At 32.7% G+C, this 17514-nt stretch overlaps 1 protein-coding gene across 11 annotated transcripts in view; it reads right to left on the bottom strand.

The window, feature by feature from the left end:
- Positions 1–17514, bottom strand: part of LOC105255039 (whirlin) — a 60283-nt gene that overhangs the window by 25611 nt on the left and 17158 nt on the right. For 4 of the 11 annotated variants that reach the window (XM_025415148.1, XM_025415147.1, XM_025415153.1 and 1 more), the window contains 7 exons: positions 17390–17401; positions 15031–15161; positions 9016–9339; positions 8407–8636; positions 7663–7966; positions 6840–6899; positions 3140–3336 (listed from right to left, as the gene is read on the bottom strand). In XM_025415148.1, coding sequence (XP_025270933.1) covers positions 3140–3336; positions 6840–6899; positions 7663–7966; positions 8407–8636; positions 9016–9339; positions 15031–15161; positions 17390–17401 — 1258 coding nt within the window. The remainder of the gene's footprint in view (positions 1–3139; positions 3337–6839; positions 6900–7662; positions 7967–8406; positions 8637–9015; positions 9340–15030; positions 15162–17389; positions 17402–17514) is intronic. The other 7 variants (XM_025415150.1, XM_025415154.1, XM_025415157.1 and 4 more) reach the window with 4 other exon arrangements.

Here is a 17514-nt window from a genome sequence, read left to right as displayed (position 1 = left end):
ATTCTTAATGTTTTTAACTGACGCAAAATTTTATTGAAATGTATAAAAAATGTATAAAAAATGTAATTTTTTTTTAAATATAAAGTTTCTCTTGAAATCGAAAGATTCGGTTTTTATCTCGGAATGAAAGTTCTCAGTGTCCGTTGGCTCGCGCGACAAAAGATACAGAAATTGAAGGGGAAAGAGATTAAATCGGTAGACACAAAGACATATAGGAATATATTGAAATCAGAGAGATGCACAGGATCAAAAGCGGTACATTCTCGCTTTCTGTTCCATCCGTTATCGAAGCGAGTGAACTAACTGAAAGCTATGAAAGCCTGTGCACGGAATTTCATCTTTCGCGCGCCATTCGGAATCATATCTCGTCGGCCACCACGTTTGCTATCGATTTCGCAAAATTTACTTTCATACAATTCAATGCAGATTTCGTGTGGAGAAAATCGTCGCGATTTCAAGAATAACGTAATAGAAAAGAATCGTAACAGAAATATGAATACGCTCGAATTTTTCGTGCATTTCGATTTTCATTTACGCAACAAGGAAATAGAGGAGAAATCTATGAAATTATCTAATTGTATAATTATATATATTAAAGAAAATACGATTTTTCACTTAAACATGTGAATAATATTTAATGAAAATTTTCAAATATTTTTATACATCTTTGATATTTTGATTTTGAAATGTTGTGCGTAATTTTTATTATTATATTAAGTATAATAAATTAAAAATTAAAATTTACATATAATATGAAATTATACTATTAAAGATTTTTTATTTCTCATTATTTTATATTATTCAGGTAATAATAATTATAATGAATATTTTATTTATTAATATTTTATTTATTAATTTATTTATTTTACTTATTAATGATGATCATGAATAATGATAAAAAATCAAATCTTTATTAAATTTTTTTTTCTGTTAATTATTTCATCTCTTTATCTATATTAGTAATTGATCAAGTAGAAAGAATGTTTTTGATCAATGCGAATTATTTTTACTTGCTTAATAGTAGTTGCAATAATAAATATCAAACGTCTTCTGTTTCAATAACATTCCTTGGATGGAAAGATCTTTCATTGAGATTAATTAATATTTCATTTATGTATATTAATTGAAGTGATAAATATATTCTTCTTCTTCTCTTCTGTTAATAATAATTGTGGGACGTTTTCACATTTGCTAGCGCAATAGTCGTTTCCTTCAATGAAAACGAAAGCCTATCGTCGCGACGCGAACGCATATCGCGAGAGGAAATGAGAACAAGTGAAAACTGTCGTGTACTCGCGACTAAATCCACCTCAATTATCGATTTCCTTCCCACGCACCGCCACGTGGAAAAGATCACCTTTGCAGTGATTCGGCCTTCGCGTTCGTTTCACGGATTTGAGCAAAATAACACCCTCAATATGTTAGTTCTCTAAAGTTTCTTATCGTGTGAATAGTTACAAGATTAGTTACAAGACTAATAGTAAAGCATATTTATATTTTATTCTATTATTTGTTAATAAATTCTAAAATAAACTCTTAAATAACGCAAACGCGTTTTAATAAACTTGCAAGGCGATTTTTTTTCTCTCTCTCACCAAGTGAAAGAATTAAATATTGCACAATAATGTTAACTAAAGTTTCAAAATTATATGATAATTTTTTATGGAAATTAATTAATGTGACACATTATGTCCTATAAAATATATAATTTGCAACGTATATAAAAGGAGCGAAAAATATTTCGATCAACAAAGACGGTTTAAACGCGAGACGGTTTAACGATAGACATAAAAAATGATTTATTTCGACGTCTACTGCGAAATTAAATTTCGCGATTGAATTGCAGAACTTTCACAAATCATCTTAAAAATATATTCTTAAAAAATGGAAATTATGTGACTTTTATTAGTTTCTTCTAACATGTATAGTTCTGCATAACACATAATTATCATTTTTTAGAAATATCGATTAAGACGATTTTTTTTGGAAATAAGCTCATTTTAATTTTGTTATTATAAATCAATCAATAGTAGTGAAAAATGACTAGCATTGCTTCTGACTTTGTCAAAAGCAAAAGTGACAGTTATTTTAGCGTCTCGATGACTAGTGAAGGTGAGGTGCATTGAACTATTGCTGAAGTGCCCTGTACGTATCCAGTCTGTCTGTTTACATACCTGGGTTCTCAGCTACTGGTTCGAGAGTGCTAAAGAGAGGGGGTTGGGATGCTGATCTCGGAGGAGCGAGAGCTGGGATGTAGAGAGAGGGAGGAATGAGAAAACAGGAACGATGTACAGCAGGAAATGAAGTATCAATGTATCGCGTATCCTACAGAGAAACGCCATTATATTAATCCTTCCCTGTTTGCGGAAGCCTTGAGATTTTTTTTAGCCAACCTGCGATCCTTTCGCTCGAATTTTGTTCGCGAATCTACAATTCTTTCGCGAGCGTAAACTGTTCGCCAAACGAAACGAAATGTAATCAGTTTGTCAACTTTTTGGCCGCTACGCAGAAACGTCGCGTGACCTTCTCAAAAAGTGAATTATTGCTATACAGGATGTCTTACAATCATATGCAAATACTCTTTAATTTGCTACTTATAATACTTCCCATTAAATATTATTAAAATAAAGTCTGATATTTATCTTTTGTTGAAAAATAATTTAATTTTAATATTTTTATCATGAATTGAAGTTTTAATCATTTTCTGTTTCAATAAATTTCGTTACTTGAAAAGCACAGATTTGACAGACATCCCGTATAAAATATGTAAGCAGTTGTACTCAATAAATTTGTATTTATTCAGATGAAAGAGTGATTGCAAAAGAGTCGACGTGGCTCTTGTTAATAAGCTGCTCGCGTGCGAACTCAAACGGCAAAAGACGGAGTGATTTTGACGCGAAAAATTAAAAGGGGGGAAAAATTGGGAAAAATTAACGCTGGAAGGACCGCTACCGCCATTTTTCAGTCAGTATCTCGCCATCTCGCAATTTTCTTGACAGTTACGAAGAATTTCTCTTACCGAACCCGGACTTGCGATAACTTGGAATTACGATCTTTCCCGACACGCGAAGATCACGACGCTGATTAATAAAATGGCGGATCGCTGTCCTTCTGACGTTAAAGAGATCATGCGGTCGACCTGGTCCTGGGCATGTCGGCCCCGAGACCGCTGTCCTCGCTTGGCGATCTATACTCCTGGTTATCCCGCGGTAGAAGAGGGCCCGTCACTCCTAGGGGATCTCCTTCGACGTCCACCAGTCGTCCCGGACGGCAACAACCACCGGGCACACCCCTCTGTGAGAAATCAGATGTCCTGTCATGCCGTGTGCCCTTTCCCTTATCGCGTAAAAAAGGAGATTGCTTTTTTCTTTCTTTTTTTTCTCATTTCGAACGAGGGGCGACCGACCGATCGATGATTTTATCGGCGCACTGGTTGGATGATATAGGGAAATGTGTCACGTTTCCGCGGCTTTCTGATCTTTATCGATGAATCCGCAATTTCGTTAACAACTCGTTGGTGAATATTATTTTTATTTTCCTGTATTTTTCTTTTTATATCTTTAAAGTGATAAGTTAATACAATTACGATAGGAAAAAATAATTCGAAAGTTTGATTAAAATATATAAGGATATGTAAGAATAAAAATAAAATTAGTATAATAAACGACATTTATTTAAATTATTAAATATGTGACATAGATATAACAAAAATTAAAAGTTATTGTAATAATAATGTAATAAAGAAATTAACTCGTAAATTAAGTGTATAATATGATGTACAAATATTGCTCGCTCATTTCGAGTTTTCTCATTCGTCTAGAGAAAATATATCAAAACTTTATATAGTTTAATAACTTCGGGCATTAATTGATCGAATCATGCCGATCTGATATATTATTCATTGTGGTTTTCGAGGAAATTATCGACGAAATTAGCAATAGAACAATAATCCATCATCGATCGACGTGTCGCACGTCGCCCAGTAACATATGTCTCCATGTGTGCAGCTGACACTTGATTTACGACGCTCTTTACCGAGATCTGCTGACGTCTTCCCGAAGATATTATCAATTTTGTGAGAGGACAGGAAGTGATCTAAACGATTCGTAGTCTTTTTCAGGTCGGTAGTGAGTCGTAAATCGAGCGTCGATTACTCGAACGAACAATCGCATATAATATTTTGCAGATAATACTCGTGCGAAGCGTTATATTTTCCGAAAAAAAACGGCCTTTAATTCTCGCAATTCATGATCGCTTGGCTTAATTTTTCACGAGATCGCGAAATACGAAACGTATGTTTCCCGTAATGCTGCTTCTAGTGAGAAAAGGAGGGAGGAAGATGGCGAGCACAGCAGTTTTCTACTTATCCGTTTTTAACAGCAGGCAACTAACAGATCGTATCCGACTAACAATGAGAAGGGAAAGAATGCATGTGCAAGAGAGCGTCTTTTTATAATGAAAAATTTTAATTAGAGACCTTCGTTTTAATTGCAGCAAAGAGAGAGCAGCAGTCATATATAAAATGTAGTAAAATTATTATTAAAGCATAATTATAATTATAATTCAAGTGTCGTGTGTTATATGCAGTATAAGAGCGCACTGTGCAATATATAATATTATATTTTTATGCTTATATATAATTTCTAACTATAATTATGCAACATCACACCTGATGTGTTCGTTTCTCGTTATTCGCTATCGATTCCTCCGATTATAAGATATGTTAATTAAATATATCTTTTTTTTCAATCACATGAAAAAGAAAATAGATGATTAAGATCAACGTCGAAGGAATCGATAATTTTTACCGACAAACGCTGATTAATCGCAGGGAGCAAGATAGCGCAGTTTATAAGCAAGACTAAAAATATAATAGAAATAGCGCTAGCGGTGAATAAGAATCGAGAAAAGAAGAAGAAGAAGAAAGTTGTAGAAAATAGAAGTAGAGAATGCGCATAATTCTAGAGAAAGAGAAAAGAAGAGAAAGACAGGCCGAGAAAAAAAGCTGCGTTTGGACGAACAAAATTCGTTTGGATAAATGTCGCATCGACTACAAATAAATAGTGTATTTAATTAGTACGCACCGAATTATTAATCGATTCACTACTAACTTATCTTATTATTAAGAATGTAGGAAATTATACGAAGTATGGATAATAAATGAGCAGCGTTTGCTTTTTATAAATTAAATAAAACGAGGAGAAAAAATAGGATATGAAAAAAGAATGGATGCATATTAACTCGAGCAGCATGATTATTCTCTGCATTTTTCGTGTTATTATCCCAAAGTTAAAGCCTGCTAAAAAAACTAGAGAGTACTTGTATATTTTTGCTTCTCTAAAAAAAATGTAAAAAATATCTTAGATCTTTAAAAAATCGATAGTTTTCATAAAATGCGACATTAGACGATTTATCAGGATTATATTGTGCAGCATAATAGAAATCAAACAGAGTTGATTGTTGGCATGTCGCTTATGCAACAAACTTGATATTTCCTTGAACAAGAGAGTTTTTTATTCATTGTCGTCAAGCAGCTGTTATCCTCGGAGAGAAAGAGAAGGAAAGAGATAGTGAGAAAGAGACGAAGGGATTGCAAGTCATTTGCCTGACAGACGAGTCATGCTTTGTCCAGGAAAGAAGATAACGACAGACCGGAACGATCGAACGCGGAATCAGAATCGATCGTTCGATGACGATCGATACTCTTTCTTTCGATCGAGAGCGACGTGAAGGATTCTTTTGCGAACGATCTTCGGAAGATTAACACGAATTCTCTGCCAAGAGATCTTCCATTCTCTCTGAGAGAGCGTCTCCCTGTTTGCGTGGCGTATTCTCCGCTTCCTCGCACCTCTCCAATCGATACTCGATCGCGGATTTCCATTTTTCTCCAACTGCCAGTCGCATTTGTGTCGGTCACCGATAACGAACGATAATTCATTGCCGAATATTTATTTTAATACTTACTACTTATGTTAAACTTCTTTAAGAATCTTTCGTACTTTGTGTCAGTTTATGTTGAAAGTCTTTCTCGTTATTTCGCCGCAATTTGTTGCATGTATAAGAATTATTATAACTTTTGTAAAATTTATCAGAATATTAAATTATTTTGTCAACGACCTATATTAGAAAAAAATATAAATTTATATACATTACAATAATTTTTATTATAATTTCTTTTTTAATTTATACGTGAAATAATTTTTTTCGAATTTATGTCTTATAAATATTTTTTATCAAAAAATGAGGTAACGAATATATAATATTCAAATAAATTATATTTTTTGTTTAGAAAAATGAAAATTATTCTGAGTTATCATTCTGCAGGCTATTATGGATTGCGGCGCTTTTGTTACAAAATAAGAATCAACGTTAAATATTTCTCTTGAGACTGACTTTTGACCTCCCTTTATTTCGCACAATTTCGTTCGTTCTCGGCGAGACGATCATTTTTCTAATATGGCGCAATTAATCTGGATTAAGAACGCGTGCATGGCGAGAGACTTTCGGGAAATATTTCCTTGTGCTTTCCACGTGAAAGTCCGTCGACAAAAAGGGTGGGAATGCAAAGCGATTCTCTTAACGTCTTAACAATTAAGGTGAACAGAGATCCATAGAACAGTAAGTGAGGGAAAAAAGAGAGAAAAAGTCGATACTCTATGCATCATCGTATCGTAGATAGATTAGAATAATAAAACCGTCTACGTGTTGTCTCTGTGCTCGTATACGTAACAATGCGCGCAAACGCGCGTGTGATCCGCAGAATCAAATGCGTGTAAATGTGTCAGTGTCCTTTGTAAGCTTGAGGGATATAAATAAAGTGTTGTAAGGATTCAACTTACCGGAAGATCGTGCAGCGAGGGAGTGACTATCAAATCCGAGTGAGCGCGGTCGCCTTTTCTCTAAAAAAGAAAGAAAAATAAAAAGCTCCGTTTTAAAAAATTATCTTGGATACTTTCGATTTTTTTTTAAAAAAACATTGTTTATCTAATCGTACGTTTCAATAAAATGGCGTTAAATTATAAGCTAATTAATTTAAGTTAGATTATATATAAAATTTTTAAGATTTATCGCTATTATCTTCGTAAAAAATATTCCCAAATTCGTCAAAGAAGTTAATTGATATTTTCAAAGTGATTGTATAATTTTATAGTTTAGTCATTTATATATTTTAAAGATAAATATGTACATTATTTAAAATCCTTTCTCTCTCTCTCTTTCTCTCTCTCTCTATCTCAAGTAAAAATTTATTAAAAAATATATTTTTATATTGTATTTTCTCAATAGTCTTTTCACGCTTCTATTTAAAATTTGAATTTATTAATTTCAGAATGCTAAAGAACTTTAGAATCATAAATTTAAATGTATGTTCATTATGCATTAATAAAAATAATATATAAATTTCTGAAACGCGCGTGTATGTTTTAAAAATAAATTTTAATAAATGTACATATTATCATATGTAAAAAGAGAGAAAATATTTGTACAACATAGTATATATGTAGTATACTATATAATTCACTTAAATTTGATGCCAAAATTCTAAAATTAGAATTTTCAGACATATATTCTCTATGTAACTTTGCAAAATCTAATAATTCTTTTTCCGAATATTCTTAAAACTTTTGAGTTACAAAATTATCTTTAGAAATTATTAAAGCTTACCCTGGCCATCGCTATTCGGGGTCGATAGACGAGGTCGTCGAAGGCCGCTCTATCCTTGTTGTCGACGAGCTCCCTAAGCTCTGTCAATAGTGTTAGTTTTTCATGGGTGTTGAGCAAATCGGCTAAGCTGGCGACCAGGTCCTCTATCGTCAGCCTTCTCGTCCTGTAGTCCGCCAGAAGTTGAGAGAGCGCGGCTCGCTCGCTCCTGGCGAGGACGACTCTTGCCTTTTCCTCCACCATGGCGGCGGTGGCCGCCGAAACTGTGTGAACGCCACTTCGATGTCTCCATTCGTTTGTGCTACTCCTTAATTTTAATTGAAAAATCGATTGGATATGTTAAGAATGAATAAATTCTTAAAGAGTGAAAGACAAATTTAATTCATTTAAAATTCTTGCCGTAGATTAATTAATTTTTGATTCAGTAGTTAGACATTGTGTGTTGAAATTTAAAATGGAAAGAATTTGCGCGACATTTATCGCGAGTACACATGTTAGTTTTAATTATACATATCTTATTTAATATTCACCATTTATTGATTCATGATTTAATTAATCATAAGCCGACGTTATTTGTTCATTATTATGGCAGATTAAAACACATACTAGTATAAATTATGATACACATATATTATAAAATAATTATTTATTTATTATGATTTATATTATATAACAAATAATATTATTCAAAAAATTAAAATTGATAGAAAAATAAAAATTGTCAAAAAATATATATTTGCAACTTACGCAGGACTAGGTGGTCGATGATTCCCGGGGCTTTCTAACAAAGGATCGTGCTCGGGATATCGGGTGGTTGGAATTACTATAGGCTGACTGGTGGTACAGGAATGGGGAACTTTGCCGACATCGCGTATCAATAGACTCATCCTTTTGTTAGTCTTCAATATCTGAACAGCTTCGTCATGCGTGGCTTCCTCGAAATTTTGCCCATTTACTTCGATGATTTGATCGCCCACCTATGATTATTCAAAAGATGTTATATTGAGATTAAAATTCAACATAGGAATATTGAAATTCTTAAATAATAAGCAAAAATATCTTTAAATTATTAAAAATGTTAACTATAATTTTATCAGGAAGAAATCTCTCCAATAGTCCTTTTCTTTCAATAATCATTTATTTAAGAATCCCGATTAATTGATAATCCTCGATTAAATTTAAATCTATATTTTAACCTTTAAATTTATTTGACTGGTATAATTATCTTTCATCTGTTTGACGTGAAGATAAATTATATAGGCATTACGAATTGCTCTAAAATCTCCTAATCCTATCTCCTAATCCTATTCCCAGGATCATGGATGATTAAATCTAGTAGAAAAGCGTGATTCTCACGAGGAGGCCGGCGCGATCGGCGACACTGTCCTTGTCGACGCCCGTGACGTAAATTCCGAGGCCGTATTCGAGGCCACCCCGGATCATCAGGCCCAGGGACTGGCCGGGTTCGATACACAATTCGACCTTTCGCGTCCTCGGGCCGTAGCGGGAATCGCGGGGCGGATGAAGGGGTGGCGGGGACGCCGGGCGACCTTGGCGGTCCATCCAGCTGCAAGACTGCTGTCGACCTGACGATGACCAGACAGGGTGACCGCCCCGGCAACGGGGGTCCAGTGCTGGCCCTCGCACCGTCATGCTCAAGGTCCTACAGGCCTTCAGCATCTGTTGAAACGCGAAAAATAATATAGAATATCAAGATTTGTACCATATGATTTTTAAAACTTTGCAAAATATTTTTGACTATAATGTATTATATTATTTTTGTAAAAAGCTTGACATTTTTTCGATTTCTCACGATAATGCGCGAGAGTTGATGAAAAGCGGGGGAGTGAGGAGATTTTTAAAATGCTGGCTTTATACGGGTGAGGTAAATAATATTGACGAGAAACGAGAGTGACAAACGCGTTTCGCGTCGATGACGCCACTCGGCAGTTAGCAGGATATCGATCCTTCGGGCAGAGCCTGTGACGTCACATCCTACTCTATCCTTGACCCAACCCGGATCACGTCTTTTAGGATCTCTCGCGGTTTCGCAAGATGCGAATCTCTCGCAGCATCTCGTCGCTCCCGGCGACCTCTCGCGAAGTGCGTCTTCCCTGGAGAGCACGCGGAAAATCTTCCGCCGGAAAGAAGTCATTGTTTTCCGCTCGTACTTGTACAACATCGGATGCCAAGGAAATATAAAAATGTCATTTCATTTTTGCGACGATGCGTCCGATGGAATCGCATTTCGTAAATGCGTTTCCCTACCGCGAATGCGTTTCTGGAAATGTCATAAACTGTCTCTGTCTGTTCCACCATCCAGCTTTGTGTTCTCTGTATTGTTATGTAAATTAGATATGCTATTTTACATACGAAAGACGTTCTAAAACGGAATTTACAAAGCTCTATTTGTCTTTCTTAGTATAGTAAATTTTATTAGTTCTTCTAAAATCAGATCTTTAAGCTTGAAATACTTTAGTTTATTTGACAATTCTATATTATCAGTTCGTGAGTTTTTTTTTATTTCGATGTTTTAAATTTTTATTTATTTTTATTTAATTTTTTCTTTTGATTAATATATACAAGAAATCCTTATATAAATACTCGTATTAATATTTTAGTTTTTTATTTTGGTTTTTTTCTGCTTATAAAGAATATTCTTAATTTCTTTCTACATTAAATTAAATATAATTTAATAAATGATTAATATATTGATTAATTTTAAGATACAGATTAATCTTTATCTTCTTATACTTTTAATTATCTTTTACCAACAATTTAAGTTTATGATCTTTTATATCTACATGATTTAACTTTTGTTAAAAATTAATTTTTCTTTTATATCGGCGATTAATTGTAAGAATCTATAATTTGGAAATTTCATATCAGTCTGACTCACGATAATCTCTTATCATGGCGTTAGATATAAATGGGAAAATTAATATTAGATAAACAATCAAAAAACACATAGATAAATCGTTCAGCGATGCCGTGATCGGCCATTCCATTTCTGTTCGGAATGACTAAATAATTTATGAGAAGAGAAGAAACGGATCGTTTGGTGAGACAGACTTGAAACTATTGTTGTCGTTCTCAAAGTTTGACACTTACTATTTCCGATGTCCGTACACAGCCATATTTTCAACCGGCAGTAAGCAACTATCTATGACCGGTCCGGAAGTTATATGGCGCTATCTGATATACATCGTTCCGATCGTTTTCTCCGATAAGATCTGAGCTTTCTGGGTCAGTCGAATCGACCCCGATTGCGTGTCTCCTCGCGTAGTCAATGATAAAAGTTATAGTTTCCGACGTTCTAGAGTAGCTTTTCTAGATAAAGTTTACGAAAGTTTCTCCTTTTATATTTGATTAAAAAAATAATACCTTAGAATATCATTACTGTGGAGATTCTCTCTCAATTTTAAAATTTTAATGAGGAAAATTTATATATTTATGTTTTAATATTTATATTAAATAATTAAATTTATATTAAATAATAATACTAATATTCAATAATTCATATTAAATAATATTTATATTAATCGGCAGTCACGCGTGCATAATATTATGAATTCTCACTTTAACAAATTTCTGCGTGATTAAAAATTTCTAAACAAAAAATAGCGTTCGATTATCCATCATTCTTTTTTCCTTTTGAAGAAGAGCAACAGCATTCGGAAGCTTCGCGTATTATGTAAAGAGAATAAATGAGACGGGGGAGTTAGCCGGAGGGCGCCGGGACGCCTGGCGCCGCCATGTCGTCGTTGTCCTCGTCGTCGTCTTTGTCATCGTCGTCATCGTCATGATTCAAAGGGGCAAGGGGCGGAAAAAAGCCACCCTCGAACGTGTTATTTGCTTAGCTAGCATGCGTCTCCTTGCGAGCATCTCGACGAGCCATTACAAGATAACGAGTCTCGCCGCCATCGTTATCCTTTACAGCCTCTCACGAGGGTGGATACACGGTAATTTGATTCTGTTTATGTTGATCGATATCTCGAAAGGATCACGTATCGCTCTTCTGCAAATCGAGTCTCGCGATATTAAAAGTCAGATCAAATCGAACGATTGAAAAGTTAAATTGATGGAAAATAAATATAATATACAAAATTGACAATGAAACTCTCTATAAATTGTAAGCAAATATTATCCATAACTTCAGATATGAGAAAATATACTTTAAATCTGAATCAATTTGCGAAATATAGAGATCACTTTTATACATCAAGTGAATATATTAAATATCTAGTTGTCGCGAAAATGTGAAATATTTTATTGAATAAAAAGATCACGCAAATAGTCTGGAAAATTTATTAAATTTCGCAAAATTGACATAAACGAATTTGAATCAATGAAATATCGATAAAGTTGTGACGTCGACAGGATGAAATAATTAAAGTAATAATTCATTTGATTGCGCTGTTTTATTTTTGAAATATTAAACTATCGAAAAAATTAGTAAAGTTTTATAGGACTCAGATATATATGTATATATAACAAATAACAGATATATATTAAGATTTATTTGAAAAATAATATTTCCATCCAATAAATTTTGAATAATAATTAATAAAATCAAGGAAAATATTTTTCTATTAATATTATAAACTGTGAGATATTTGTATGTATATTTTTATTATTTTATTATTATTTTTCTAAATATGACGCAAATTTGAACGTGAAATATCTTTATTATTTCATCTAATGTAAAATTAATTTGGTATAATAATTGAATAAGACGTTTTTGTAGAAATTACGATAATGACAGTCATGATGAAAATTCGATAAATAGCACATATGTCAGGCGGAATAAATTACAGAGAGGAAAAAAGGAAAGAGGGGAAGAAGTTAAGAATGAACTTACTAAATATTTTTAAGTGACATATAAAGTTTACACAACCGAGGGTATACAGTCGATCGATGGAGCTCTGTAGAAATGGATCGTAGAAAGATGTGAGGAAGGGTAATCACAGGAGTGGATATAGATCACCACTACCCATTCGCTCACCCTCCTATAATAGCAATTTTTCTGGAATATCTTCGACCCAAGAACTCGACCTATATTCTGGCTTTCATTCTATGCGTGTATCGATCGATTTCCGCCGCGTAAAAATCGTACCACGCAAACAATAAAACAAAGTCCAAAGTTTTATGTAAATAGGAAAATAGAATTAAATGGAAAAATATTTAATATAAAATATAAATAAAAGGTAAATATATATAAGAATATATTTTTAAAATAAAAAGAGAATTTATAAAATTCCTGCTACAACTTATATTTGATTACAAACATTTAAAAAAAATTATTAATTTTATGAAATTAATTTTTATACAACTAAATGTGAAATACAAATTTCTTCAAATTTTGATATCCAGGGTATATTTTTCTAAAAATAAAAATGATTAAAATTGATAAATAAATAAAATGCAAAAAATAAACAAAGTTAAATTTTATTAATTGAAATGAATGGAATGAATTGAAATCTCGATAAGACGAATTATCTCGTTTTCAATCATCGTTTTGATACAAGCGAGTACAAACGCGTAGCAATCATTGGTACACGAAGGATTGAAGAGAACCGTTACGAGGCGAGTCATTCGTGTGGAAGGAATTACCGCGAGTAATCTCTCTGATATAAACGATTCCACTATTCCTGCTGTGGCTTAAAACAAAGACTATCGAGAATAATGGGCGTCGGTATTTCAATCAAAATAAATGTGAGATTTATCAAAGATTTTTTTTAATTGAAAGGTTGTATGTCTCGTTAAAAATTTCCAGGTTTTTAATTTTGTCTTAAGACAAATTTATACGAATAATAATGTCTTAACTTCAATTTTTATGTTTCGTCGATATTTTTATGTAGTTTAAAATTATTCATCGTTTCATCAATCTAAAAATTTGACGTAAAATAATCTGCGCGCGCCTCATTATAACATTAATTTAAGTTGGGAACTTTCTCGAGATTTTGAAGCTTAATTTCAAATTAGCTCTAAGAGTTTAAAGCTACCTAATTTTGAATTTAGATTTTATATGGGATATTTCTCGCTTCTTTAATCTTATCATCTATATTAACACGAGAGAGAAAGAGAAAGTAAATTTTAGCTTAACTTTATATGCGCGAATATCTCTACTTAGTGTTTGCCACTTATGAATGTCAAGCATTTTAACTGAGGGTAACAATGCTATTCCTTTGAGCCGTTTACCCTATAGATCAAAGGGTGCTCTTTGACGATACTCCAGTATGAAAGATTCGCAACAACTCATGTCAAAACTTGAAAAATCGCACATACTTCACGCAAAATGTAGAGTACTTTGAAAAAAACCATGTCTCTTTGACACTTGATATATAAAAACTTTTTATGTGTAAAAATTTAAAATTTCGTAGTAAAATTCAAGATGGATTTTAGCAAGATTTTACTGCAATTTTTTCGGTGTATGCTTATTTGTTTCATCAATTAATGATAATTATAAAAAATAGACGTTACAAAAATGGATAAGTTTCCAAACAATAATGAAAGCACTGATGGCAAAAGAAATAAGAGTAAGAAATGGTTGAGAGCGATCTGTCCTTCGGTTATTTGCGCGCGGATTTAGAATTATTTGACTACGTTTCTCCCCAGTTCTTCTAATCCGTTTGAGAGCCAGACTTAGAATGAGAATCGATGAGTCGATTCTTAAGGTCGGTCATAAATACAAGCTACATTCGCACGATTACTTGGAGAAAAGGGGATTTAGAAACCCTTAATTGAAACGGCTTTTATTGCTTTTGTTTTCCCTTTTATTTCGGCAAAAAGTCTCTAATTATCATTTACTGAAATGGCAAACGTTAAAACACTCATGAATTTAAATGAGATGATTGAGAAACAAAGCTTTTAAAATTTATTCTATCTTTAATTAATTTTAGCTTGTGTTTGGAGTGGAATTATTTATTAAACTATAAATTATACATTTCAAGAATATTTGGAGTAATGTATTAATTTAGGAAATCAGACTTGAAATACATATATTGTGAGAATTAATATGCTAAGATGGAGACTATTATATATCTATTTTGTAAACAAATTTGTAAATTTACAATTTTCAATATTAAACAATAAATTTTAAGAAGAATATATTAATTTAAAGCAAATAAAGAGAAGATTAACTGAATAGGTGAAAAAGAAAAAAATGGAATTATAAAAAATAACAATACACCACGAACTTGTATTATCTTCTCATTCATATCCCTTTGAATTAACAAAGGATTTAAAAACGGCAAGCGTTATCGAAACTGTCAGAATTAGAAAATAGTAAATGTAAAGGAGGGGAAGAATAGATGATTAGGAAAGTTGATCGAAAAGAATGATAGTGTGAAATAAAAATCGTAGACTTACTTTAAGGGCCTCCTCGTGGGTGACTGCGCGGAAGGGTGTGCCATTAACCTCCAAGATCGTGTCTCCTGGCCTGAGTCCAGCTCGTTCGGCCACCGAACCCTCCTCCACTCTCGAAATATAGACACCCACCCCTGAGAACAATTGGCAGACTTTCCATCAGGCCGGTAAGCTGCCTCGCCGCTGTTCCGGCGATCGGTGCCAATTAAAATCTTCCACCCATGACGCGACAAATCGCCCGAGTGAATCTCGCGGATAAATTCAGCTAACACGAAAGGGACTTTCTACTTTTAATGAAAAAGTGCACAGTTTTTCCGACAATGCGAATAAATTTTAATGTAATAAAGTGTCCAATTTTAAGAGAGAGAATTATATTATTTTTATAAAAAAATTATTAAGAAACAAGATTTCTTGTGTTGAAAAATATGTAACTTTTTTATTCGAATTATAATAAATAATTGAATTATATAATAAATCAGAATTATAATAAATTAATGCGGCTAAAAGTAGCGGATAAAATATTTTTAAAAATGTACCAAGATCATGTGTTTTAAATTTGTATAAAAATATATACTGATGCAAAACTTTTTTTTTATGCAACAAATATAATTTCTCTCGAAGCAATAAATTATTGTTTTTATTATAATAGAAGATAGTGCATCTGGCAATGCCAAAGGACCTGTTGACTTGACCTGTTATTTTGTAAAAAAGTTGACTTTCTGGCAAAGCTGGCAAACTTCCGATATACTTGTTGAAACGGATACGATAAACGCCATGGGCAGAAATATTGTGAAAATAAGAAGAAGAAAAAAGTACGCAGATGCATCAGAGTGAAGTGAATACGAGAAAACGGTGTGCATTTCTGTGCGACACGATGCACGCGTGTGTTCGCTTGATAGAGAAAGAAAGACATGCATATAAATCTTTCAAAGAGAAAACGTTAATTGCATTGCATGATGTGCATCATGCTTACGTTATGCACTTACAATATGTATGTATGTATGTATATGTGTATGTATTTGATGTACGCATTGTACTTTCTTTATTCCATAAAATGAAAAAATGATAATCTATGACGGCTGATGGAAGCCAAAGTAGATTTTTCATGAATTTTTGAACAAAATCCATGCGCTAGGATTAAAATTCATAAGCGATTTAATAAAAAAATGCTTTTATGGCGTAAAACAAAAACGAGATTTTTCTGTCGAGTTCAATTGATTTTGATTTCTTTTCAGTTATCAATCTGAATATATTATCTTAGCACAAGATAATTATAAAATCTGTCGTAATATTGTAAATATTAAAACCACGATTATAATATTTCCTAATAATTTTCCGGACCGCTTTTTCCCGATTTATACTTGATAAAAATTGTAAAAATACTTTTACCATCTTTTTTACGCCTTTTCAAATATTCATTTGGAAATCGAAGATTTCCAAGCTGACAATTTCAATATTACTTGAAACAATTTGAAATTTCTCCATTTAGACAAAATAGTGGAATTTGGAAAATTTTTTTAAAAATAGGAACTCTCTTTTTAACATGATTTTAATTTCAACTATACTAAAATAACGTCGCTCCTTTTGAAGAACTTTCTCTGGCAAGATTTAATCTATCAATTTAGGTTTTTACTTTCTTGAATTATTGCGACTATTTAAAATTCTTTTCCGAAAGTGTGCTCCTGGCTTTACAATAAAACATGATGTGTGTGCGTGTGATGATAGAATTTGTGTCGAAGCAAGAGCTGAAACGTGATGAGACATCGAATAGTACGCTTGTACCGCATTTATGCAGTTCATGCGGCATCGTTTATTATGTGTTTATGTGCGAATTATCATCTTCATCAAGTTTATCAAAACTGACATAATTTTGTGAGCGATGAGAGAGCAAATTTGATGTCGATATGAAAATAGTTTGCACATATTACTTTTCATATCGTCAAATATCTTATAATAAATTGTTAAAAAATTTTGATAAGCTTTTTGCGTTTGGAGATATTTTCTCTAATTTTCGGTTAAATATGTCAGTGATTAAATCTTGATTTAAATTTTAGAATAGAAAAGATTGACAAAAAAAAAACACATTGTACAGAAAAATTATTTTTAGAAAAAAATCATATGATTATATTCAAATTTAAAAATTACAGGAAAAATTTTACTATTTTTATTTTTAGCATATATTTTTGACTAGTACAAACGATTAAATTCTCTCTACGCACTTATACACAATACGCATATACATTGTACATTCATGCAACGAATTGTGCCAGAGAGACGTCTAGAGAGAGGAAGTAGCTTTCTGACAGATACTCGTGTAGTGCGTTATATGCGTTATAAACCCTCCTTTCTCTCGTTGAATTACCTGACTGCGCTTCTGGTACAGCGAAACAGAAAATAAGAATGACACAACGCAAGTTGGCTTATTCTCTCAGCCGCTCGGTCGCGGACGATGGTGAAATCCCCAGAAGACTTGCATCGAGTTCAATA

The sequence above is a fragment of the Camponotus floridanus genome, unplaced genomic scaffold (genome assembly GCF_003227725.1).
Source record: "Camponotus floridanus strain SB8 unplaced genomic scaffold, Cflo_v7.5 scaffold99, whole genome shotgun sequence".
Classification (NCBI taxonomy): domain Eukaryota; kingdom Metazoa; phylum Arthropoda; class Insecta; order Hymenoptera; family Formicidae; genus Camponotus; species Camponotus floridanus.
Note: the sequence above shows the minus strand (reverse complement) of the source record. Positions and strands in the feature narration are given on the sequence as shown.